This window comes from Sebastes umbrosus, chromosome 20, assembly GCF_015220745.1.
Source record: "Sebastes umbrosus isolate fSebUmb1 chromosome 20, fSebUmb1.pri, whole genome shotgun sequence".
NCBI lineage: Eukaryota > Metazoa > Chordata > Actinopteri > Perciformes > Sebastidae > Sebastes > Sebastes umbrosus.
Genome location: NC_051288.1, coordinates 22,153,388 through 22,180,571, shown reverse-complemented (window position 1 = coordinate 22,180,571; position 27,184 = coordinate 22,153,388). Strand labels below are relative to the sequence as shown.

The 27,184-nt window shown below is 42.2% G+C and overlaps 1 protein-coding gene across 2 annotated transcripts in view; it reads left to right on the top strand.

Moving 5' to 3' along the window:
• LOC119479765 (glutamate receptor ionotropic, NMDA 2C-like) overlaps nucleotides 1–27,184 on the top strand; it is a 57,038-nt gene that overhangs the window by 22,157 nt on the left and 7,697 nt on the right. For both annotated transcript variants that reach the window (XM_037755693.1, XM_037755692.1), the window contains 10 exons: nucleotides 2,133–2,198; nucleotides 2,722–2,910; nucleotides 3,159–3,499; nucleotides 3,937–4,051; nucleotides 8,954–9,165; nucleotides 18,011–18,179; nucleotides 21,442–21,595; nucleotides 22,048–22,173; nucleotides 22,806–23,035; nucleotides 26,845–27,005. In XM_037755693.1, the coding sequence (XP_037611621.1) occupies nucleotides 2,133–2,198; nucleotides 2,722–2,910; nucleotides 3,159–3,499; nucleotides 3,937–4,051; nucleotides 8,954–9,165; nucleotides 18,011–18,179; nucleotides 21,442–21,595; nucleotides 22,048–22,173; nucleotides 22,806–23,035; nucleotides 26,845–27,005 (1,763 nt within the window). The remainder of the gene's footprint in view (nucleotides 1–2,132; nucleotides 2,199–2,721; nucleotides 2,911–3,158; nucleotides 3,500–3,936; nucleotides 4,052–8,953; nucleotides 9,166–18,010; nucleotides 18,180–21,441; nucleotides 21,596–22,047; nucleotides 22,174–22,805; nucleotides 23,036–26,844; nucleotides 27,006–27,184) is intronic.

Below are 27,184 nucleotides of genomic sequence, written 5' to 3'. Positions count from 1 at the left end.
TTACATCCTGACAGCGATCAATAAATCAAATGCTCTGACAAAAAAAAAGAGAAACAAATCCGATATCTGCGGCTGTCGCAGGACTGTAATTTGGTTTTTGATCTGCCAATAAACACAGAGAAGAAGAAGAAGAAGAAGAAGAAGTGAAGCTGATTAGAGAGCCAAACATGTCGTTGACGGCGTGGATGTTTTTCACAGTTTCAGAGGAAGATAACACGACTGCAATTTGCAATACAAGTTTTTTTGATGTACTTCATGAACATTTGAAGAGTCAGAACTGGTTTGTTTTTGTTGTGTTAACAAAAGTGATGTCAGTTGGATTCGGTCAGAGCTGTGGAATATAAAATCACCCATCTTTGCTCACTACATCTTAGCCTTTCTTACCCTCAGGTGTGCATAAACTACAGGTTTTGAACTTCTTTTTAAGATACAAAAATATGAGATTATTGGTTATCTTATCGGCTGAAAAAAAATCCATATCATGCATCTCTAATGATTTAGGGAGAGTGTCTTTGGAGGGAGGCCTGAAGGAACAGACTATCAGTGTTGCTGACTTGGTGGCGTTCTCGCTAGATTTAGTGACTTTTGGAGCTGGTGCTGCTGGCTACTTTCATTGGAAAAGATTCGGCAACACTGGGCTGAGTTTTTTTGGTTGGATCATTTTTAAAATCTAGTGAACTCTTGCTAGTTTCTTAAGAGAAGCAAGCAGACTTGTTTCCTGTAAGTGCATTGAAACCAATGGAGAATGAGTTTTCACCTGCTGTATGACATATAATAGTTCTGTGCAACTTTTATTTATATGGAACATGTAGATAAAAGTCCCTCTGAAAATAATAAAAATCCCTACTTTTTTACTGCTTATTCTAGGCTTTTTTCTACCATTTTTTGGGGGGAAAATGGTAGAAAAAAATGCAACCTAAATGTCTAAAAATGTCAACTAAATATGACCCAATTTTGTCATAGATGTCTAGAAATATTTTGACCTGCAAATCACCAAATCATTGCTCGGAATATACCTTTTACTCTTCATACAAATTAGTTTGGTTGTTAGTGTTGCTGGCTGACTTCTCCGTTAAGGTTACGGTTCTGCTCTTAGTGTCTACAGTATATCCAGTCCCTCTTAGTTACACCTTCCAATAGTCCTCCTCCTCTCATAGCCTGCTTTATTTGAAGGACATGGGTTCATCTGGCTCTAACAACGTCCATCTTATCTGTCAACACACGGCGAGTAGGTATGCAAATGTGTGCTAATAGACGCAGACACATGCTACGTTGGACCACCCATTCCTGACAGAAAGAGAGCAGCAGGACTGATTGAAGACACTTGTAGCAGAATATGGACAATCAAAACTCCATCATTGAATGTGAGCGACAATAAAGGTGGAAACTAACATAAATATTCATGGTACCTGTTCCTTATTTGACAGCTGCATGCCCAGTTTTTTATGCTTTATTATTTAAACTTTCCAAGGACTCTTCTTAGGACATTGCAGATATTTATGAAGATTTTCATAAAGCCCATTCATGTGCGATTGTCCAAGCATAGCTCACCTAAAATTTAGTCTTTTCCTTTTCCCCCCATTTGTCACTGCTCATCAAATTAATTGGATTTAGAAGGCCGTTCTGCTGTGTCGTGACTTTTAACAGTGAAAGTTTTTGTTTTTTTTTTAACAAGTGATAGTACAAATTATTAAAATGCACCGTCCAAGTTGTGGTAAAGTTTCATCCAAATTTAATTGTTCCGCAGCAGTAACGATGTTAAAGGTTCTGCTAAAATGAGGAGCAGCAGACGAGTTCACTTGAAAAGCCTTTTCGTCAGTTTTGCTTCCGTTGTGGCGGAAAGTTCAACACAGTTCTCGGATGTTCATTTGTTGATTTATTCGAGATATTAGTCCATGAAACCCGTTCAGATCTCATGATGCGTTTTCAGAAGTTCATGCTTGACTGTCTTAAAATCAAATAAAATGTTTTTTCCACGTTTTTGAAACGGCAGGGCAGCATAGTGCGAAGAATAAACTGTAGTTCAGCGTCAAGAAACTGCTTCAAAATCGTGTCTTTGAGCAAAACCAGCTCCGTTGATGCTGTGACGTCTTTCCCCTTTAACCACATTGTGTCTCTCTAACTCTTCACAGGCTGAGGGATCCTCCTTCTTGCAGATGGGAGCGTCTCTGGAGCAGCAGATTGTCTCCATGTTCAAGGTACAGAAAAGCAATCGCACTGTTACAATAAGTGACCTCATTTTTGGGATTAAAATCGGAGGTTGTCGTACCAAATGGTTATCCCGGGTGGAGCCTGACAACTGGGACCTTTCACGCTGATTAACACCATGTAGGGACAACAATCAGCGGGGAATCCCTGATCTGAAGTTCTGGCCCGGTTTCCACAAACTAAATACAATCTGTATTTATGATAGATTGTACAAATAATTCTCATGAGATCAGAGAGGCTTTTGGGAGTCGACGGGATAATCTCGATTCAGGCTGTGACACCCTGACTTTACCTCGTTGTCTAGTGGAGGCATTTCCACAACAGAGAAACATCCATTGTGACGATGACAGGTGTATTTATGATGAACAAAATCTGCCCACCGGCACCTCTAACGCTCACTTTATCCAGACAAAAACAATGTGTAAAAACACCAACTTCCCATTACTGGTCTTTACCCACATTACCTTGGATATTATCACCATACTTCTTTATTTCTATACATCCCTGTTTCAGATAATGGAGGAGTACGACTGGGGCGAGTTTGCAGTGATCACCAGCTTGCTGCCGGGCTACGACACCTTTGTGGATATAGTTGAGTCCTACACAGATACTTCCTATTTCATGTGGAATCTACAGGATATCTTGTCTCTGGAAATGTCTGTTGGGTCGAACGACGCGAAGACGAAGCGCATGCTGCAGCAGGTACGATGAGATATAAGAATCCCAGAAACAGGTAATATGTTTGCAAGCACAGCTACAACTAATGTCTATGTAAGAACTAGTCTGTTAATTTAGTGTGCGAATTCACTGTGTCACTTTAATTTTGTGAAGCTTAAATCTCTACTTAGCAAAAACTTTTGAACGGAGGAACAGCTGGCGCTGCAGGCTCTAGATGACCTACAGCAGTGCTGCATGTTTTCCCTCTTAACAGACTTATTTCCTGTCTGCAGGTGGACTCTCAGGTCCTGCTGGCGTACTGCTCCTACGAGGAGGCGCAGTACTTGTTCACTCAGGCAGCCGAGGTGGGTCTGCTGGGTCCGGGCTACATCTGGATCCTCCCCAGTCAGGCCGTGGGCAACCCCGACAGCCCTCCACCTGTCAGCTTCCCCGTCGGCGTCATCGGCGTGATCACGGACCAGTGGAGGAAGAGCTTGCGGCAGAGGGTGAGGGAGGGTGTCGCCATCGTAGCTAAAGGGGCCGAGAGCTTCAGGAAGCAGCACGGGTTCATTCCTGAGGGACACGGTGACTGCACCAAACTGGCTAAACACACAGACAACAATACTCTGTTCAGGTGAGTCACTCTTTAGTCAGGAAGTACACAATCTGAGTGAATTGTTACAGAGAGTGATCATAACTGATGCATGGACAGAAGAGCACAGCTTCAGGGCGTGAAGTGGAAGTATATCGCGCCTCTTTTTCACTGAAATGCAAATTGCCCTGGATTCATTATTCACAGCGCCAGTCTGTCACGGATGTATACCTTAACAGACAGCGAGATCACTCAGTAGGAACACTCTGCCCTCCACCAATCAGCTGCCGCTCTCATCCCCTGATGAGCTACTTCCAGTCTCCCACGTTAGATTAAGCCCTCCAGGGGAGCTTTAGGTTTAATTAGGAGGTGATCATAGTGTGTTTATCTGTGTACATGAATATGTAAATTCTGGCGAGATGTAGAATCAAAGTCCTTGATTGCAAGCTCCATATACATTGTTTATGTTTTTTTCGCAGGCACATGCTGAACGTGACGTGGGAAAGAAGAGATCTGTCATTCAACAACCAAGGCTTCCTTTCCAACCCTTCCATGGTCATCATCGCTCTGGACCGGGACAGATTCTGGGACAAGGTACTGGGCACCAGAAACCAGATCACTGAAACATGCTGGCACTGTGATGGCATAGGAACGATGAGATGTTTGTCCTGTTATGTGCCCATGTAGAGAGGACTCAAATACATGATGGACTCACAGGTTACTGAGGCTGACTGACATTTGCGAGTGTTTTATAGACAATGAAACGTTTTATTTTTAGGGTTCAGGTTAGTTTTATTGGAGAGAAACTGCCCCTTAATATAGTTATAGGTATAGAGTCTGTTAACAACAGCTATTGGCCATGTAGTCTTGGTGTTGATCTCCATTTTTATGTGTATTGTTGTTGTTCCTGCTTATAAAAAAGGCTAAATATAGATGAGAAGATGTCAGTGACATACTGAGCAAAACCCCAATTGCTCCCGTTGTTTTTTGTTTGCATGTTGGCAAATTGGCATCATTAAATGTATGCCAAATTATCTATTAGTAGTACCTGTTAACAACGTACCCGTGGATGTAAAAATAACTGTCGCTGGATTAGTTTGATGCTGAAATACTTAAAAATGTGATGATTCTCAGGCAAGTTCTGGAGTTTTAAAGGAGCATCTTTTTTTCTATGACCTCTAAACGGATTTATGGACTTTAATTGCGATAGACATCAAAGATAATGATATCCTCAGAGAGTATAAGTCATACTGAATAGTGTAAGTATGTGCATCATGTCTGTGTGTTCAGATTTGACTGATGAGTTATGACTCAAAGGAGGGGATTTTTGACGCAATTTACGGCAATCGGGCGCTAAGGGATCTAAGTTAACTTTACACCTTCAAAGTCATCAGATTGCTGTGCTGTTCACATGACAAAACTTGCTGTTTTGTAATCTGGAGTCTCGAAGTCGTTGTGTTTTTCACACTACATGACTGATCAACGACAGGGGGGTCACACACTACAAGTTCTTTCGCCAGGAGGAATACCCGATGAGTATGTCTGGTCTCCAAACTATGCTTAATAATGAAAACAAACACAAGAGGTGATACCATATGCGAGACAGGATTTTTTTGTTCAAGCAATACTTGAATAATAATAGCTTTCCTTGTATGCTTGTTGATGTTGTCGTTTCCACACGTCTTCACTATTTATAGCCTGTTTCTTCTAGATGTAACAACAACTTTGGTCCATGTTGCGAATGCAAAACATACAGTAAAAGTTCCTACGGTTACAGGCAACCCCTTCCTCCCCCAGGTTTCCCCTCAACCCGTGTCTTGCGCTCTCATTGGCTGTAGCTCCCCGACAGGTCCAGATATTTAGCCTGCTAGTGTCAGCGATGCATCGGCTCGAGGGACGATTTGTCCCTGATCTGGGGCTTTTGTTGGGGAGCTCCAAGAACTGTTCGGCGATTGGAATATCAGAGCTAAAGTCACAGTGCCACATCCGCTGCTGTGTTGGTCAGCGGGCCAAATTTTGTTGTTGTTGTCCGTCTCTTTCACCTCACGCAGTATCTTTGCTTCACGTCTCTCCCTCTACATCCCCCCTCATTCAACCTCACAGTATGAAAACCTGCACATATAATCTGGCTGGATGCAACCAAGCCCCCAGGTAGAACGCCGGTCGTTGATGCCAATTTTCGTAGTGGCCAAACGGTGGTACTACAACTTCCGTGTCCGTCACGTGATGCCATTGGGCCCCAAAAATACTTTTTCCCATAGACTAACATTGGGAAAGAGACGTATGTAACTCAGCGGATTATTTTTTTTTATTAGGTAAATCAACTTCCCAGTACGAACACTTGAACCTTATTTAAATCATTGGGTCCTAAAAGTTGTAAAATGCACTAATAGCGGGATCTATACCGAGGCTGGAGCGAGGGCTGGGAGGCGGAGTTAAAGATTTCTCGCGGAAGATCGCCACATGATCCGAGTATTTTATCACTCGGCAGTCGAGCCAGTTTTGTTTAATTCGTCACTGAGCAACTCTCAACGGGAGCCCGCCTCCAACGCTGTATCCAGTTCTCTTTACACATCCATGGATGCAACTTGTTTATTATGCTTGTTGCATTGGAGATGTCAAGATGCATTTTGCAGAAAGCAGAAAATAAAAGTCTGGTTGAGGAAAAAAAATCTAATCTCGAACAATTGATCACAAAATAACTTGTAGAATACTCTGAACATCACCAATAGATGATATTTGAAAGTGTAGTCAAATCAATAATGTGCGTCTGTGTTTCCTGTTGAAGCTGTTTCCTTCTCTTACTCCTGTTTCATCGTCACCATGCAATTTTCCTGAGTATTTTCACTCCCTTTCACACACACACACACACACACACACACACACTTCTCAAAGCCCGAGGTTGTATTGAAAGAGTGCGACTAAACAGAGAGACCTGAACGTAATCTCACAGCTACAGTTGAACTCATTTATTTCTGGCCTGGAAAGACCAACCTACTTTATCAATGTCACCTCCTGGCTGCTGTGTATGTATGTGTGTGCGTACGAACACAGACATGTAATTGTGCTGAAGTGGGGTTTTGGTTTGTATGTGTGTGTAGATGTTAAAGTGTTGCAGCCAGCACTTCATCCGATCCTCATGTCCTCATCGTGTTCACGTGTGGTGTAGATGTACTGCTGTTGTTCACGCTTATCAACAACAAGACGCCACTTAAGACCTGCATGGTCTCTACGTGTTCCTCCTCTCCTCTACACCTCATGTAGCTCATCCGTAATGGCAGGTTGTTGGTGTACTTGCTCTTTTCACGGCCCCCATTGTGACACCCTGACAGTTTAACATGATGTTGTTGCTTTGTGTTGTTTGAAGGGTGCTGCTGGGTGACATTTTGAGCAGGAACGGGGGAACCCAGATCTGTTAAATTGAGCAATATGTTAATGGAGTCTGGCAGTCACTGGACTCCAACAATTCTCAGAACAATGAGCAGTCCAGCATGTGCGTGACATTATTGGTTACAAGTGAGGCATTTCAGGGCTGAGATCCGTTCACACTGATGTCAGATATATGTGACCAGTCGAGGCAGAGAGATCGGATCAATGCAAAATATGTGAATTGAGCATTAAGCCCTGTAATTTGAACATAGCCTCGGCTTCATTTTACATTCATTTGGCAGAATCTTTTGTCCAAAACAACATGACAAAATTGGGATAACAAACAACTAAATGTTAGGTGCAACAGTGCACGTGCTTACAGATAGCTTTTATTTTACTAGCAAAGATGTGGTCAGATAAGGTGGGTTTTTAGCCTGCAGCAGTGACTCTGAGTTCATTCCACCACTGAGAAGAGCCTTGACCGAGATGAGCGACCACCGGGTTGTCTGAGTAATGGTTCCCTTCACTGCCCTGTAGGTCAGCACCAGAGTTTTGAACTGGATGCAAGCAGCAACAACAGGGAGCCAGCGTAATAAACGGAGAAGAGTGGTGGTTCATTTGCTAAAATGAGGTCTGCATTAAATAAAGGAAGTATCAGAATGCCCTCAGTGTTTGATTCATTACCTCGCTTAAGAAGGGGCGTCGTCACACCCTGATTTGCCAAGAGGGGAAATGATCCAAGCTGCTCTCAATTCTTAATTAGGAGCCGGTCCCCACAAACCTGAACAACAGGTGATCTGAATAACCCTCCAATCAACTCAGGGGAACTGTGACGTTCAGCTAAAATTAATTGGAAAATACTAAAGAATGAGGGACTGCTATGACGTTGTCAGCGCATCTGTTAGGAGTAATGACAAATATAAAAAAACATTAATTTAAGTAAGCTTTGGTCTATGAATCTTTTGATTTCAAACCGTTTTATGACATCCATCAAAAGGACAGCTGAATATTTCCAAGTACATATGTTTTTTTTATGGTATATGTGCACAATTGCAGATAAAGATCAGGTTACTCTAATATTATTAGTATTATACTATTTATAGAATCAGATTCCAGTGGTGGCTGTGAAGGATTGTTTCCGACTTGTGTGATCCAAACATTTCCAATAACTCCAGAGCAGTGTAAAGTCAAATAGTCAAAATTTATTGAAAAAAGATAAATGTAATCATTTCCAAAATTCACAATATGTTTTTATCTAACAAAATATTCTGCTTCAATCAATATTTGTTGGCGTTTAGCCTTTCAAAAACAACATTTTCACTGCTGTCAAAAAACTGTTTCTCTACCGCTGGTCTATCAGCAATCTAACAACACCATAAAATACATTTATTTAACCAAAATAACATTTATGTATCTGCATTCGCTTGACAAATCATGTCAAGACGTCATCACTTTATTTATGTTGACAAAACTGACAAGTTGTATCCTAACACGTTTTCTGATCTAGGCAGTCCATAAAAACCAACCGGGTTGTTTTATTTCACAGTTTGTGGGTTGGTAGGTGCTCCAGATACCAAAATGTATGAACACAAGCACTGAAGTAGTGAGTTTTTCATGATAAGTCCCCTCTAAATAAGTCCTACAAATGCATAAAGACATAAAAACACAGCTAATAAATGGCTCTAATCACTTGAACAGTTCCCATTTATGAACAGCGACATTTCAATTTGTTTATTCAGTTGGAAAAAAGAAAATTAATAATTGAATAATCAGTCAACAAAAAGAACACAGATTGAAGGCAACACATGCTGGGATGTATTATTAATGTGATGCCGTCGGTTTTGCTCTTTGTTTTATATTCTGGCTTTTTTCCTTCTCTCCAAAATGTCTTACTCAAACACTTTTAAGTCTCCTCGTTCATGCATTAATGAACTCTACTCTTCTTTCATCTTCTAATCCTCTTCCTCCAGGTCAGCAAATGCAAATTTCCCATTTTTTAAATAATAATACAAAAAAACATCCTGTGAAGTAGAGAAAGACAAGACAGGTGGGGAGAGAAAAGGGGTTGATGTGCGGAGAAGGTCGAAGCTGAGATTCAAACACGTGTCTTTCACCCTCCTTCTTCAGGTGGGTACGTACGCTCTGGGGATCCTTCAGGTCCGCTACCCGGTCTGGCCTCGATACGGCAGCTTCCTGGAGCAGGTGTCCGATGACCGCCACCTGACCGTGGCCACGCTGGAGGAGCATCCCTTCGTCATGGTGGAGAACGTGGACCCGGGTACTGGCACGTGCGTCCGCAACACGGTGCCCTGCAGACGCCAGTCCAATCAAACAGAGAGGTACATACAGCAACGCAAACACAGGTAGAGCTCGTTACATCTGCACAGATATATGGATGTAAACGTACCCGATCAAGTACCCAAGTACCGTAAAGTACCCAAAGCTGGTATTGAATGTTGGTCAGGTTCATAATCTTGTTTACTTATTGGCTGATGAAATTATTTCAACTCCACTTAAGCCTCGGTTGCAATCTGTGTCAGACTGCACAACATCAATTTTGGGATGAAGGCATTTCCGCTTGTGGCCTTCATCAAGGTCATCCACGCTGCAACCCGAAACACGTTGGTCTCCCAGTAAAATTGTTCTTCATTCTACAAATGTTGCTGCGGTTTTGACCTCTTCCAACAAAGAGAAGGATATTGTGAAGCCGGTCTCGGTTCAGGGAGAAAAGAGGGCAACATGAAATCTTGATTTTGCAAAGTGAGTTTGAGGTGTTTGTAGCAGTAGCATTACACTAGCATGCCAATTTATTTTAACCCCGGCCCGCCAGATGGTTTGTTTCACAGAACCATCTGAGAAGCCGTCATTGGAAACTGTTCAACTTGGCAGGTGATTGGATGAACCATCTGTCAATCAAACTCCTGCCGAAGCCAGTCGGGAGAAGAGCGAAAAAAATTTTTCCATCAAGAACAGTGCCGATCTTTGCTCTTCTTCCAGTGAAGAAATACTCTCCAGTTCTGATATAACTGATGCTATAGCAGCAGCTACGCTAACCTCTTCAGGAGCCACCATTGTTGTTGCTCTCCGTGTCGCGTCACACGCCTAAAGCCACGCCTGTAGCTGCCAGTAGCTCCTCACAAGACGATGATTGGTTCGTTGTCTGGCTTGCCGGACACAAACACATTACTTGAAGCCTGACAAGATGGGTTTTTTGTGTGATAAGTGATGAGAATCCAGCTGCTGTGCATGGTATAGTGAATTGTGTCATGCTGCGTTCTGATTGGTCTTCTGAGATCATACTGTAAGACACAAGAATGTAACCGCTGCTATGATCCACATTTACAAACCAACCAAAGATTTCACCACGTTTCTCTCGTAATTGTCGACTTTTGGCTTTGGGGACTTTACTCACTTGTTCTGGAGCTTTCAGCTTAATCACTGTGTCCTCATCAGCTGTTTCAGTTTGCTCTGTTGCCATGGAAATGTAGTTCTAGGTTCAAACCATAGAAATAGAATAGGAGTAAAACGGACATTGAAATGTTTGCTGTGGTGATTTTGACTAGCACAAAAATGGTGATTGTTGTTAGTTGTTACGGTGACAACACATGTTACCGTAAAGTGTGTTGCATCGCCGCTAAGCCGGCAGCGGAGGTAGTCACAGAGCCGAATCGACGTCTGTTCAGGTCAATTCATACTTTCTTTCTTACAATACTTAGGCTACTGTTGTTTTGTTGGTTTATAGGGAAGGTTGCAATGTCAACGGTGCACATAAATGTGGCTGCTAATGGCTGCTATGTTGATTTGAATGGGAATGTCCGCTCTACTCTTATTCTATTTCTATTGTTCAAACTTTCCATGATTCTGAGCATCCCCTCATCCACAACAAAACTCAACTTGTTCATTTAGTCCAGGAGCTTCAGAGCAAGCGAGTAAGTGGACCTTGAGTTGAGTTCGTCAGCTGCTGTCAAACTCAACTGTTTATTCTTTGATCAGAAAGTTTCTGATTTGACTAAAAATTGCTGCCAATTTAAGACAGTTTTGTTGAGGCAACGTCAGACAACATTTGACATTTTGGCTTCTTTTGATAAATTAAAAAAAACACAAAGTAAAGTATCATTTTGATAAGGGTACCAAAAAAATCGTCGTCGTAGTATTTAAATATTTCAAATGATACCCAGTCCCACACACAGGCATCTGCACCCTCCCTCTCTCTGTTTCTGTGCCTCAGTTTAGTTCTGAGTAGACACTGCAAACTCCACACTTCATTAAACACAGAGTAATTGTGTGTACTGAGTGTCTAAGCACTTTAAAAACACACCTCCAGTGTCAAACACGCAGCGCAGCATGGCAGAAAACAGCCATTAAACAGCGATTACGTCTGACTACCTACAACTGGTGCTCGTCAGGAATACGCAGCGTCTTCATTATGTTCAAACAAACCGACAATACAAGAACAAGTCTGTCATAAATTTAATTGCACTCTGTCAACCACTTTAGCTTTATTGTTTCCACACTGACGACAGGATGTGTTACAAAACACATAATATATTTTACAACCGCTATCGGGAAACGTGATTCTCATTTCAAATGTTGTCTTTCTGAAATCCGGCTGAAATCAATAGTCTTTTGAGATGAGAAATGGGAGCTCAAAGTCTGACTAAAACACTCCCAGACAAGCTTATCTTGCTCTTCTATGTGCTGTAGCAAACTCTTTCAGATTTGACAAAAAAAAACTCAAAATCCACTTACTGACTTTTCTTTCTGGAAATTTTAACCCAGTTGTTATGGCAACCCATTCTCACTCCCAACTCGACATGTACCGCCTTCTGGAAGGTGTTCCTCGGCATTGGATACGTCACACAGAGTTACCCTTTAGCGACAGTATGTGACGAACTAACTCTAATGTGAACCCACCCGCGGCGTTATTCGACTGTCTGAGCAACTGACGTAGTATAAAGAGCGCGAGAGTCCGCTAAGGGTGAGCGGGAGTGATGGTGTATGGGTCAAACAAACATACGACTTTCAACCAGGAGAGCACTAAAAGTAATGTTGACTTATAGTCACATGAGCCGTTAGTATTGTCAGTCCCGTGAGTCTCGTTAGTCACGTGAGTTGTTAGTATCATCGGTCCCGTGAGTCACTTGACTCGTTAGTATCGTCAGTCCCCTGAGTCTCGTGAGTCATGTGAGTCGTTAGTATCGTCAGTTACGAGTCTCATGAGTCACATGACTCGTTAGTATTGTCAGTTTCCTAAGTCACGTGACTTGTCAGTACCGTCAGTTCCGAGTCCCAAGAGTCCCGTGAGTCCCGTGAGTCCCGTGAGTTGTTAGTATCATCAGTCCCGAATCCAGCGAGTCGTTAGTATCATCAGTCTCCTGAGTCTCGTGAATTGTTAGATTCGTCAGTCCCGTGAGTCCCGTGAGTCATTAGTCACGTGAAGTTAACGTCAACCACGACCGTTTCCTAACCCTAAGTAGTTGTGCTGCCTAAACCTAACTTCCTGTGAAAACGGAAGTTTATTTTGAAAGGACACTGCATGTAACAAGCGTATATTGACACGCCGTCCCTGACGTATCCAAAAAGTAAAGCAAGAGGGGTACACTGTGCGTCGGTCTCCGTTGCCGAGGGGCACTGACCAAGCGGCACTATTTGATGAGTTGGGAGTGAGATTGTGTTGGGTACGGCGATCTCTGGTCTTTGGCGTCAGATGATGAATTGTCTCGTTGTTTCAGAATGATGGTTGTTTCAAGTGTGCATGTGATATCAGCTCCTGACTTTACTTATTTATCCAGATGGCTTTCTGTTTTTTAGAATTTAATATTATAGCTAATCTTTTTCATCATCAACTTGTACCTGGATTTACACACGCAGTAACACCTCAGGATCTTTCTATCTGTCTGCAGTTTCTCATTTGCATTTGAAAGTCAGTTATTTGCAGATGACATTAGAGACAAAGTGTGAAGCATGAAATCTGCTGTTGCTCAATAATGTTGGAATAATTAGTCGGAGGTGGCACACGTGTTTCTGATCACAGATATATTCTTGTTTCTTCTCGGATCTTCCAAGATGGTGTTAATTTATAATTTATTTCAAGTGGTTTTCTTTAGGGAATGAAAAGCTAATTCTTGATAACAAAGTCTTTTTATAGGTTTCTTTATGAATATTTGAGACATCTATTGAGACCAGATTAGGTTTCTAAAAGCTTTCATGTTTTCTTAAGACAATAACTAACTGAGAAACTGAGATTTGATTCCCCCGACCAACGGTTTGAATTAAACTGGCCCAGAATACAATATTCAATTAATGCAATGACTTCTCCTGCTCTTTTCTGTGGCTGCTTGGGGCTTGTTCGTGTTGTGCTTCGGCCTGTACAGTGGAGAAAGTGCTCACATTCACACGTGATTAATAGATCCTTTGAAGGAGCAGAGGACACACACACATGCTGTTCAGCATACCAAGAGATGCAGGACTCACATGGGAACAGACAAACAACATTTTCTGCCTTTTAACGCCACACCACCACATCTCACGGCTCTGATCTGGTAATTTATTTAAGGGCTCACCCCGGCCTTCGACCTGCTCTACCTCCTCTCTGCACTCTGGGGTTTTGTTATCTCTAACTTAATTCTCACCGGAGGATTTTCTCTCTGCTCGTTATTGATCATCATGTTACTGTGTATGTATGCTGTTATGTTGTTTACCTGCAGCGCGCAGCTTACCCAAGAGTAACCATGCCAAGCCAGCTCCGTTTGCAACGGCATGATCCTACTGAAAAAACAAATATTTAGAAGACAACATTTACCCGCTGCCTCACATTGTCAAACTAAATACACAGCAAATAGGCCTAAATCCAGTGGAACATGCAACCTTCATGCATGTATGTTGAATTGAAAAATGTGAACCCTCAGCAGCTGAACAGATGTGTTTTTATGGTAGCAAAGTGTCTTTATTTGTCATATTTTAAAGCTGAAATAGGCAATCTTCAAAAACATTTTTGTTATATTTGTTGAAGTTCTCATTACATCCCGACAGCAAATTAAATGCTCTGACAAAAAAAAATAAATCTGGTGGCTGTCTATAACAAACCCGTTCAATTAGGCAAATTCAACACATTCTCAACTCGTCACATACTGACGCTTTGTCAGACCCCTTGGCGTCACTTTTCGGTAGCAGTAAACACGTGTTTAATGTTGTTAATTGAGCAAAAACACATGCTTAGGTTTAGGCAACAAACCCACTTAGTTAGGTTTAGGAAAAAAACACCATGGTTGGGCTTAAAATTACTACATTTGTACTGTGAAAATGTGACTTGACGTTGTGAACACGGGACACGTAAGAACAGCTGATTGTAACGTGAAAGTGAAACTTAACGCACGAACAGCGGTCTCCTGGATGAAAGCGCTGTGTTGTTGGAAAAAGAGCAATATAGAGATGGAAAGAGTAGTAGAAATAAACAAAAACACATTGATTTATGTCAAAATAAGCTTAAGTTTGTTGTATTTTAATGGAAGAGAGATGAGAAGATTGATACCAATCTCAGATATGAAAGTGGTATCGATCTTCTCAACTAACTCTTTCTAACTCGGCCATTCAGAGGCCGTCGTTACCATAATAACACTACTTTAGGAGCAATGGAGGTCAGGCGGCGGCTGGCAGTAACACGGTTTTGCACTCTTCGTCTCACGTTACCGCACTTTCACAAGCGTGTCGGAGAACTACTCTACGGTGGCAATGCAAAAGGCTCTCTCTCTAGAGCCAGTGTTTTGGTTTGTCCGTTCTAATGAAAACATAGTAATGAATATTATATTCCATTTCTGCTAATAGGTCCCCTGAAATGTTTCACACTGTCCCTTTAAGTGCCTCAAATGTACCACCATAACTTAATGGTGCGATTTAATGTCTAATATGTGCAGATTGATCACCTTTTAATCACCCGAACAGCTTAAAAAACAAACAATCCAGCCTGTAAATGCCATGTTCATGTTCACTTCAGTGACTCCACATGTATCTGTGTGTGTGTCGGTGTGTGTGTTTGGGTATGTATCGGTTATGCAGATTGCAGAGCTGACCACGGCTGGCACATTAATTATAGAGAGAGATATGTAGCGGCTGTTGTTGGGCGCGATGGCACATTGATTGCCAGTAAAGAAGATTTATCTGCCCAACATGGGGACATCTGTCATAGCATGGGACAATGTTATCCCATCCTACCCTCTTTCTGTTTCTCTTTCACCATTTCTCTCAGGCTGCCATGTCCCATTTGGACGATGACCAACAAACAGGGAGAAGGGAAGAGAGAGAGGACTGCTGCTATATAAATCAGTTAATCTCGCTGTGTGGTCTGAGCAGCTTCCCCGCAGAGCAGATGTTTAGCGTGATTAGAACTTTTTGTCTTGCTCATTAAAAAATCCTTTCTTTTGGACAGATGATGGCCTCCTTTGCCAGAAAGCTGAGCCTACCTCTCTGCGCTGATTAAGAGCAGGAATTCCACTCTAAAATCCTAATTTAAAGGTCCTGGCTTTGGTATATACCAGATGCTAAATTAGGTGATAATTTGATTAGTTTTTTTGACAGTAAATGTATTGGCAAGCATTTTGATAATCGAATACTTGTTTAAAAGTTACTGTGAGGAACTTTTAACTGGTTATGAAACAGTCTCAATTTAATACTGATGACTATATGTGACCTACATAAAATAAACAGGACCATCAGCAAGAAGATTGGCTATTTCTACATCTGAGAGCGGTATCAATCTTCTCATCTCTCTTTCTTTAAAATACAACAATCTTAAGCTTATTTTCACATAAATCAATGTGTTTTTGTTTATTTCTACTACTTTTTCCGTCTCCATATTGCATTTTTTCCAGAAACGCAGCGCTTTCACCAGTCCTTAACGTGCTGTTTGTGCGTTAAGGTTCACTTTCACTTTACAATCAGCTGTTCTTACGTGTCCCGTGTTCACAACGTCAAGTCACATTTTCACAGTACAAATGTAGTAATTTTAAGCCATGGTGTTTTTTCCTGAATCTAACTGAGTGGGTTTGTTGCCGTGACTGTGAGGAACTTTTAACTGGTTATGAAACAGTCTCAACTTAAGACTGATGCCTATATGTGACCTACATAAAACAAACGGAACCATCAGCAAGAAGATTGGCTATTTCTATAAAGTTATTCTTAATGCTTGTCATCCTGGCTGATTCTTCGTGAAATCAATAGTTCACCAGAAACTCAACACCGACACCACGCTGCTGGAGGCCCAGGGCGTATTGCTGGGTCCCTTGGAGGGACGGGAGGCACGGGAGAACCACAACCAGGACTAATCGGGGCTGACTGTCAGACCTTGCTGCAGTAAAATGAGAGGTTTTCTCAAGGGACTCTGGTGCTTCGAAACACTACTGGTTTTGTCCACAGGGACCGCCAAAAGCAACACAAATTATTTAGCAAAAATGCCAAACATTTGCTGGTTCTAAATTTTTTTCTGGGTTTTATACTATTGTAAATTAAATATATGAAATAAATAAATATATAAATAAATTATATCACCCCAAGTATGTGGACACATATCGTCCCAAACCTTTTGGCAAAATGAATGAATTGGAGGATTTTACAAAACCCTGGATAACGATTAATGACAATGTTTTTTAATGTCCTATATGCTGATGCTTTTTCGTCAACAATATCTGCTCATAGAAACTACTGATAAGGTATAGGAAATATCTGGTAAACCATGGTGGGTTAGGGAACTAAAACACTTAAAGAAAGACGTGGTAAAATAGGTACTTGGCATTGGGAGTAAATTGTGTCCTGCAGTATGAATATAGTGGTCGGTTTGTGTCTTTGTGTGTTTTTGGTCTGAAGCTCTTTTTTAATAGTTTGGTCCCTTTGGTCTAATTAAAGTAAATCGTCATGCTACAGGATACAATTATTTTTTGGACAATAGTTTGCATCTTTCTGGCAAAAGGAATTCAACATGACAGCGTCCCCGTTCACGTTGTAGGACATTAACTTTCCCCTCATCATTCTTGCACGATCACAGTGGTGGTTATTTCAATTATCCTCCTCCTCCTCCATCTGTCCTCCTTTGCTCTTGCCCTCCTTTTTTCCCTCCAAACTGAAGCCGCCGCTGCTGCCGCCCTGTCAGAGCGCGTCTGGTTTGTTCGACGTGTGTTTCCTGTCTGTTCACCTGAGAATCCCTCGTCTCTCTCTGTGGTCCAACTCCCTCATGGTGCTTCCCTCCACGCTGCACTAGTTTCTGGGCATTTTATGAAGAACACACCGCACCACACAACTGCTGCTATAATCCTCCAAGGATACTGTACTACATGTGTGTGTGTGTGTGTGTGTGACGGAGAGAGACGGCCCAATTTAAGCCTGTTTGTGTGAGTGTGTGTATTGTTAGTGGAGTGTGTATAATGACGACAGGTGGCCAGCTCCTGCAGCAATTAATTAACGCAGCGTTTATCGGAGCTATTGACTCCTATGAAAGAAGCCAGCCTTTCAAAAACACTGAACATTTGTCTCAAATGAACTCTTGAAAATAATCAACTGCTTGACTCTTTTTCATTCATCGTCTCGCTCATTTATCCACTCGTACGCTGACTCACTGACACGCTGAGGTTATCTCAATTGCACACAGGAAGTTTGTCGACGTCCTTTTCAATCTATCTGCTTTTAACTTTCATTGTCAACTGCTGCTTTTAGTGTCTCTCTGTTACTTTTCATTCTATTATGTTTTCACCATTTCCTGTCCTTCTGTTCTCTTCTTCTACACCCCATTAAGTAGCAAGGCCACGGAGAAGACTCTCTCCTGCTCCACACCTTAATGACCTTTGATTAGAGGCCATCACAGTCAGTCAACCATCCACCGTTGGCTCTGTCACACTCCCTCTGTGTGTGTGTGTGTTTGCAATTTTTCGGCATCTCCTCCGTCTCCATTGACACTTTGTTAGCAGACATTGATTTTAGCTAATGAACCAGCCATCGCCTGCCCTTCACTTCGCTGCCGTAGACAATGGTCACTGTCAGCATCAGAGCCCGCGACTATTTAGCACCCACTCTCTGGAACAAAGCAAAACAACAGCTTAAGAAGCTAAAGATAGTCCCAGCTGCCAGAGAGACAGAGAGGTTTTTTGATCACAAGATGTTAAAAACAAACTTTTGCTTTTTCTCATCCTTTATTTTCAGCGTTATCGGCCACGTGGAGTCCTACACCAAACTGTGCTGCAAGGGCTTCTGCATAGACATCCTGAAGAAACTGTCCCGCACCATCAAGTTCTCCTACGACCTCTACCTGGTCACCAACGGGAAACATGGCAAGCTGGTCCGTGGGACTTGGAACGGCATGATCGGGGAGGTGAGAGACTGAGGGCTGCTGAGTTATTTAAAGGAGGATAAATCCCTGAATGCAGCAGCTGGTGCAGCTGGGCTGAGTCGCCTGGTGGCAATCTACAGACAATTATTAGAGCAAGGTGTTTTTAAAATGTTCATCCACAGATCTTAATAAGATAAATGTAGCTTTGGGCTATGACATGCCCTCATTACATTAGAGGTAAGTGTTCAGCATGCTAGATATCGCCAAAAACAGCAGTACATGTTGACCAACTGCATGGAGTAATATAAGAATACCTTTTTTATAAAATACCTAGGCTACTGTAGCCATGAATTTAGCATCATGAAGTCAAAACACAAAGTCACACAATAAAAGTAAAACATCTAGCAGGAGGAGAACTACGGTAGCCGACGCTAAAACGTGAAAACGCGAATGGCCCTCTCTAGAGCCAGTGTTCTGGGCTACTGTAGAAACATGGCGGCTGGCTCCGTGAAGAGGACCTGCTCCCTGTGTAGATAAAAAACTGTTAAAAAAACAGGAGACTTTTGCCCAGGAGGCCGCTGTTCGTACCCTGTGTGAAACCAGAAGTCAACATTGGTTTGTCACGTAAGTTGTGTAATTAAGTAACGCCACTTCTAGAGTTATTTTTACCCAAAAGAGTGGTTTTGGTCGTGGTTTTAATGCTCAGGCTGATCGGAATCCTTAAAAATATCATGATCCGGATCGCCACCAAAATCTATTGGATTGTTCATTGTGCCACACCCCATCCCTCTAAAAAATGTCATTCAAATCCATTGCGGACTTTTGGAGTAATCCTCCAAACGGACAAACCAACAAACCAACAAACCAACACTGGTGAAAACATAACCTCCTTCCTAGACCTTCGACCTTGGTGGAGGTAATAAAGTTGATGAAAGCGATGAGAATGAACAAAAACGGTAAAAATCTGTGAGCTGTAAAATCAAAACAACGAGTTTAAAGATGCTAAAAAACTTCGTAGAGCTGAGAGGAAGGACAGATTTCGGTTCATCACTACAAGTGACCTTTAAAAAAATACCTAAACACATAAAAGTGTTGATGTAAATGCTCCAAAATTGCAATATGATTTACTGAACAACAAAACAGCTGCCACCAGCTCTCCTTCAGTATGAGTTTAATTCCACCGAGAGCTTTCAAATCTTTAAATTAGCTTTAAATCATGAATCCCATGGAAGGGGTAGGATAAAGTGTGCAAACCAGTTATTGTGCATTTAGACCAGTCGAAGGACGACATGTTGCTCTACAAACTGAGTTCTAAAACTCTTTAGATAACGGCTAAATTCACTGTGTTATGAAGATTAAGATTTTATGTTTGGGTTCCTGAAAAGTTGAAATGTTGATGATACAAGGTTTCTATCCAACAGCAGTCATATTTTATCAGCTTCTCATGTTTTAATTGTAAAATATAGAGTTATTGGTACCACTGTCACACAGATTTAGTGGTTTAAGTACCTCAAAGTAGCACAGTAGGACAGTACTATACACGTATCCCCACCTCCGCACTCCAGTACAGTTGGTGGATAGCAGTAATGATGCACAGTGTCTTAAGTGACACTAGCGCCGCACGGCCGAGAGAGTTTCTTTGATGGGTTTTTATCTAGGTCAGTGGCGTGAGGCAATGCATACACATGTGGAGCGAATACACACTTTTCTGCCGCACACAGAGCCACATCAAACACGGCCGCATCTGAAAGTGAAACGCCCTGAACAGGTGTTCCTCAGGAGAGCCGTCTTGCTTGTGTTTCTGTGCCTGCAGGCTCTTTGCTCCGGGTCTGTATCTGTATATAATGTGTGTGTGTATGTGTGTGTGTGTGTGTTACATTTATAAAAAAAAAAACATTTCTCTCTGCAAAATTCGTTGCTTTTCAGAAAAGTGAGCTTGGATGTGATCACTCCTGAGATGCAGTTCTCCGGATGCTCGGATGATGAGACAAATATTTTTTGTATATATCTCTGCAGACAGACGTTATTAGAGTCACTCCTTACTGTAGAGCACAAAGTGTTTGCTGCATCGTGGCTTCCATGTTCAAAAAGGATTTGCTCATGAAATTCAGAATTTGGCAGCGTGTCCGTTGGGACACTGGGAAGTTGTGATAAAATACTCATTCAGGTCTATTTTACAGAATTATACAGAAACCAAAGTTAGTCAGTTTGGTACAAATGTAGAATAAATACAGGAAAGCATGTTTTCAAGTTGCGATCTACTTATTTGAATTTTCCTCTACACAGCATACGATTGGGCAGTGACATATGATATCAATACATATGCAAAAAAAATAAAAATAATGAAAGAAAGAAAAAAATAGAATAATATAAAAAAATTATAATTAATAACATAAAAAAATGAAGGCTGTTTAACATTTATAAAATAATATCTAAAAATATATTTAATCAAAATTAATCCCATGATTATCCATGATTAATTAATGTCATTTTTTATCTGTTCAAAATGTACCTTAAAGGGGGATTTTTCAAGTATTTAATACTCTTATCAACATGGGAGTGGGCAAATATGCTTGCTTTATGCAAATGTATGTATATATTTATTATTGTAAATCAATTAACAACACAAAACAATGACAAATATTGTCCAGAAACCCTCACAGGTACTGCATTTAGCATAACAAATATGCTGAAATCATAACATGGCAAACTCAAGCCCAACAGGCAACAACAGCTGTCAGTGTGTCAGTGTGCTGACTTGACTATGACTAGCCCCAAAACTGCATGTGATTATCATAAAGTGGGCATGTCTGTAAAGGGGAGACTCGTGGGTACCCATAGAACTCATTTTCATTCACATATCTTGAGGTCAGAGGTCAAGGGAACCCTTTGAAAATGGCCATGCCAATTTTTCCTCACAAAAAATTTAGCACAAGTTTGGAGCGTTCTTTAACCTCCTTCCCGACGAGCTAGTATGACATGGTTGGTACCAATGGATTCCTTAGGTTTTTATATGATGTTTCATATGATGTCAGTATCACTATCTTTAAAACTGAGCCCGCTACAACCTCCAAAATATTGTTTGCGTTAACGTGTTATTATCATGTTAACTTTGACAGCCCTGAAAAAAATATTAACTACTTGCAAAAGTCAAAACTAAATTCAGAAAACAAGTGTGAACAAAATGAAAATAAATAAAAAAGTCAAAATGAAATGAATGAATGTCTTTACATCGCCGACCACTATCGATGTCTCACTGTTTCTCTACAGTGCTTTAATCTATTTTGTGTCTTTCCTCTCTCAGGTTGTGTATAGACGAGCTGACATGGCCATCGGCTCTCTCACTATCAACGAGGAGCGTTCGGAGATCACCGACTTCTCCGTGCCGTTTGTTGAGACCGGCATCAGCGTCATGGTCGCCCGCAGCAACGGGACGGTTTCCCCATCTGCCTTTCTTGGTAAGAAAAAAAACCCGACTGCTTCTCCTCGATCCAATTGTTGGCTCAAACCGGTCATAACATCCTGGAGTTTCATGTACAGTACGTGTCTGCCAATGCTGCTGCCATCTTCCTTCTCACTCTCTCCCAGGATGGCCTACTTAAACGAGTTCTGTCTCTGCAGACGCTTCAGGAAACTTTCACATTAAGCTTTTATCCTGCCGATAACTGTAGCCTACAACTAAATCCCCTTACGTGCCGCACACACACCTAAATCCCTTTTCCAAACCCTAAACAACAAAATTCAGCACAAAATCCCGAACAGTGTATTTCTGTCTTCTCATTTTCTCCTCTTTGCTATCCTCCTTCCACATATGGGGACCCCCATCACAGGCTGAGGTTTAGAAGCAGGAAGTACAAAAGAGACTTACTTTAATCCTGTATGTTTGTTCCTCCTCCTCCTCCTCCTCCAGAGCCCTACAGCCCAGCAGTTTGGGTCATGATGTTTGTGATGTGCCTGACCGTGGTGGCCGTGACAGTTTTTGTGTTTGAATACCTCAGTCCAGTCGGCTACAACCGCAGTCTGGTCAGCGCCAAAAGTGAGTTTCAAACCTCTTTGTTTCACTTTTACTGGTAGAATTAATTCCTCCTGAGTACAGTGGTTGATAGAGGAGTGAATTACCACTACAGTAATCATCCCATGTTTATCATATTTAGTTTAATTTGCACCTAAGCACTTCGGCCTGCCGTGCACGCCGCTGCTTCTTTACGTCCCGCAACGATAAAGAGTTCCTCAACAGGATTTTGGAGAGAGGGCTAATCAATCCCGTAATGCAGCGCTGACAGGGCGTGCCACGTCTCCGGGTCCGAAAGGTCATTTTCCAGGTTTTAATTAGCATTTCGTGGCTGCGCTAATCGAAGTGTGATGGATGGCGGCGGCACCCTCCGCTGCTGCACATGAGCAGCGGTGGCAGAGAGCGATGGAGACGAGGCCGAGGCTGTGAGAGTGTTCTGTTGTTTGGACGCTTGCAGAAGGGCATGAGATGGCTCTTGAATACTGACATGGAGAACAGTAGATATGTTTTACTCGAAGAAGTATATGTTTTAAAAGAAATTCCTCTACAGAGCCCCGTCTTTTCTCACTCTGGGCTGGAGATGTCTCCATATTGAATACAAGACCTCGTAACGCGTAAACAGCCTGTCTGACTCCCTCCTCCTTCTGCTTCCTCAGGTCCTGGCGGTCCGACGTTCACCATCGGGAAGTCAGTGTGGCTGCTGTGGGGCATCGTCTTCAACAACTCGGTCCCCATTGAAAACCCTAAAGGAACAACCAGTAAAATCATGGTGCTGGTCTGGGCCTTCTTTGCTGTCATCTTCCTGGCCTCGTACACTGCCAACCTGGCTGCCTTCATGATCCAGGAGCAATATATCGACACGGTGTCCGGGCTCTCCGACAAGAAGGTAAGAGACTGAATAAACAACACTCGGAATAATAAGCTCGGAGCGATTATGAGGTTATTGAAAGTCCGCGCAGACGTACAGGAAGCAGGCTGTTTCTGTGGAGCTGTGAGATATGGAGCGAACCCCCGTCTTTGTGTTTTAAGTCCAGCTCCATCATCTCCTCTTTTCTCTGTTCATCGCTCCGCATCGACTAATACACCATGAACGGAAGAGAGACAAAAGACTCGCCAAAAAGCCTTCAAGATGAAGTCAAGTAAAAGGACTTCACTGTGAACGTCTTTGTCCTTTTCCTATCAGTGGGGAGCCCGGTGGCATGAATGACTAATCAATTACTGCCTTCTGTCAATACAGATGGTGTCTGAGTCTCCACTTGTCCTGTCAGTATTTTGGTCCGTCTATCAATATTCCCCGTGTGCCGTCTCCGTCGCTCGTCTCGCTCACACTGTTAAAACAAGATCGCCAAATGTCAAGCGATTAAAAGCAGTCGAGCCACGGAGGAAAAACAACACCTACGGACTTTTTCTACCACTTAAATATGTGACACACACACACACACACACACACACACACGAACACACACTAAACCTGGAAACAGGGCCTCAGAGGAGCTTTACAAGAAAGCATTTCATTCTTCACAGATAGTGAAAACACCTCCCCGGCAGGGATCAGCCGTGCCTCCTCAGTGATCTATGGCTGTATTAGCTGACTATATTAACTTTATGCAGATGCATTATGTCCCACAGCATAAGGGGACTAATATAAATTACCCCGCACAGCACAACCTCAGCTGCCCCTTCACTCGGAGATCCTACACGACGGAGGATTAGGCGGGTTTAGGTCGTAGGCCGGATGGGTTCACATCTCGCAGGTTTAAAGGATAAAGCAAGTCTATAGTTTTTCCTTATTGTCAATAAATGCCATGAAAAGATATATAAATCAATGATTCAGTCCGTCTCTCAATGCTTTCCAGCTTCCCTAACCCTGACTAAGTCCCGATCCGAAGCAGAACTGTGGAAAACCATCTCGAACCTGACAAGCATGAATACGTTTTCCGATCCGTACGGGACCGGAGGATAGTCAGAACCTGATCTGAATAGACACGAGAATAATAACACCTGATTCTAAATGTGGTCAACCTGAACGACTACACTGGCAGCTGCATAATCCACCACCAATTCATGAGCAGCACCAGTTTGTTCATGCTTTACTAACGCGGTACTAACTACAGGGAAAAAGAGAAGTTCCGTTTAAACCCAAGTAAATATTCATTAATTATTAACAGCAACTAATAATGTTTTCATTGTACATACCTGTATGTGAGTATTATTTTAAAGGTCCCATATTGTAAAACGTGAGATTTTCATGTCGTTTATATTATAAAGCAGGTTTAAGTGATATATAAATACTGTGAAAGTATCAAAACACTCAATCCATGGAGAAATACACACAGCCCGTATTAAGAAACTGTGCATTTGAAACAAGCCGTTAGGATTCCTGTCCATTTGTGATGTCACAAATTTACAATATTAAGACCATTTCACAGTTTTAAACGTAAACATACATAATGTGTCCCAGTTTATTTCCTGTTGCAGTGGATGTGAATGACAACAGCTGACAGGATGCAAACATGGACCCCAAGCTGTTTCCTAGCAACACAATTCTGTTGTCATTCCATTGAAATGCACTAAAACGGAGCGCTTCAGACAGAGCGTGAATACGGGTATATTCAGACAGACACTATGAGAAAAATAATGTGTTTTTTGAACATTAAAGCATGTAAACATGTTCTAGTAGAAACCTCAAATACAAGCAAGAACCTGAAAATTAGCACGATATGGGACCTTTAAGATAGACTTGAAAAAATGAGAACCTTTAATTTCTTATCTTCCCTCTGACGTTTGCTTTTGTTACGAACAGCTGATTCTAAAGACGAAGCCTCTCAACTGAATCCATTGCAGTTGCAGCTGAGGAGTGATTACACGAACACGCTCACATTGTGATTTTGGGCCCATTCATCTGCGCTCGGCTCTAAAAGGTCAACGCCGTAACCGAGATGAATAGATCCTTCCTGTTTACAGTCGAACAGACGTATTAATGCGTCAGCTCCTGAAATGTGAGCTTCGATCCGGGTCCAGTGGATTAGGATCATCTGTGAGCAGCGAAATGATTCAAACAGACTGATGTCAGGTTTAATCAGGTGGAGGTGAAGCTGAACGGTGTCCTGTCCATTCAGACTGCACCGAGTTCGGCTGCTGATTAAATCAATCTATGACTCTAAAATGGATTTCATTTAACTGAGTAGTCCCTCGTCCTCTTTACTCCTCTCCATCCCACGTCCTCATTCTGGTCCCTTTTTACTCTCCTGGCTTTTCTTTCTTCTTTCCTTTCTATTTACTTTCGCCTTTCATTTCTCCTTGTCTCCTCTTTTCTCCTTCCTTTTCATTTCCTCTTGTTTATTTTCCTTTCCTTTCCTCCCCTCTTTACTCCTCTCCTCTTTCCTCATCGTTTCTTCGCTCTTTTCCTTTCTTCTCTTCTGTTTTCTCCTCTCTTTTCCCTTTCTCTCGTTTCCTCTCGTCTGTTCTGATCTCTTTTCTCCTCTCCTCTCTTCTCTTTCTTCTCATTATTTTTCCTCTTTTTTCTTTTCTCCTCTCCTCTCTCCTCTTTTCCTTTCCTCTTATTGCTTCTCCTCTCCTTTCTTCTCTTTTCTCCTCTCGTTCCTCCCGTCTTTTCTCCTCTCCTCTCCTCTTTCTCCTCTTCTCTTTTCTCATCGTCTCTGTCCTCTTTCTTCGCTTTATTCCTCCCTTTTCCTTTTCTCTCCTTTCCTTTCTTCCCCTCTTTTCTCATTTCCTCTTCTCCTCTCTCCTCTTTCCTTTCCTCTCCTCTTCTTTTTCCTTTCCTCTCATTATTTCTCCTCTCTTTTCTTTTCTTTTCTCCTCTCATTCTTCCCGTCTTTTCTCATCTCCTCTTTTCTCCCGTCCTCTCCTCTCTCCTCTTTCCTCTCCTCCTCTCTTTTCTCATCGTCTCTGTCCTTTCTTCGCTTTACTCCTCCCTTTTCCTTTTCTCTCCTTTCCTTTCTTCCCCTCTTTTCTCATTTCCTCTTCTCCTCTCTCTTTCCTTTCCTCTCCTCTTCTCTTTCATTTCATTATTTCACCTCTCTTTTTCCTTTACTCTTGTTTCGTCTTATTTCATCTCCTTTTCTTTTACTTTCTTCTCCTCTTTTCTTCTCTGCTCTCAACCTCTTTCATTTCCTCTCTTCTTCTCTTTTTCTCCTCGTCTCTCTCCTCTTTCCTCCCATTTCTCCTCTATTTTCCCTTACTTTCCTTTTGCTTTCTCTTCTCTTTTTTCCTCCACACTTCCTTCCCCCTCTCCCCTTTCTTCCTGCCCTTCTTCTCCTTACTCTCCTCTCATTCCTCCCCATTTCTGTCTTATCAAACCCTCTCCTCTTTCCCCCTTTTCCTTTACCTCTCTCCTTTTAAAATCCCTCTTTTCTCTTTGTTTTTCTTCTCCTCCCCTCTTCTCTCTTCTTACCTCGTCACCATCTCTCTCATCCCTTTCTTTTCTTGCCCTCTTCTCTCTGTCGTCTCCTCCTCTCTCCCATCCTCCCCTATTCTGCTCTCGCTCCCTTCAGTCTCTCTCCTCTCCTTCCATTTTATCCTTACTCCCTCCTCTCTCTCTCCCCCTCCTCTCCTCCTCTCCTCCTTACCAAACTTCTTCTTCTCCTTTCTTCCCTCTATTCTCTCGTCTCCCTCTCCTCATCTCTCATATCTTCTCCCCTCTTCCCTCGCCTCTCATCCTGTGTCTCCCTACAGTTCCAGAAACCACACGAGCATTACCCTCCTTTTCGCTTCGGGACGGTCCCAAACGGGAGCACGGAGAGGAACATCCGCAGCAACTACCCCGACATGCACCAGCACATGACGAAGTACAACCAGAAGGGGGTGGAAGAAGCTCTAGAAAGCCTCAAAACCGGGTACAGTCTCACAAACATTTTAACTTAATATTACACTATAAGAGGTTATATTTAACTGCTCCTCCTGCCAGTGAAGACACGAGATGCTACAGTAATAACGATCATAATTTGGGCGATACAGCAGCTCTTTGTGTTGTAGAAACTATTTGTGATTCAGGCCGATGTGATGGGTGTATTTT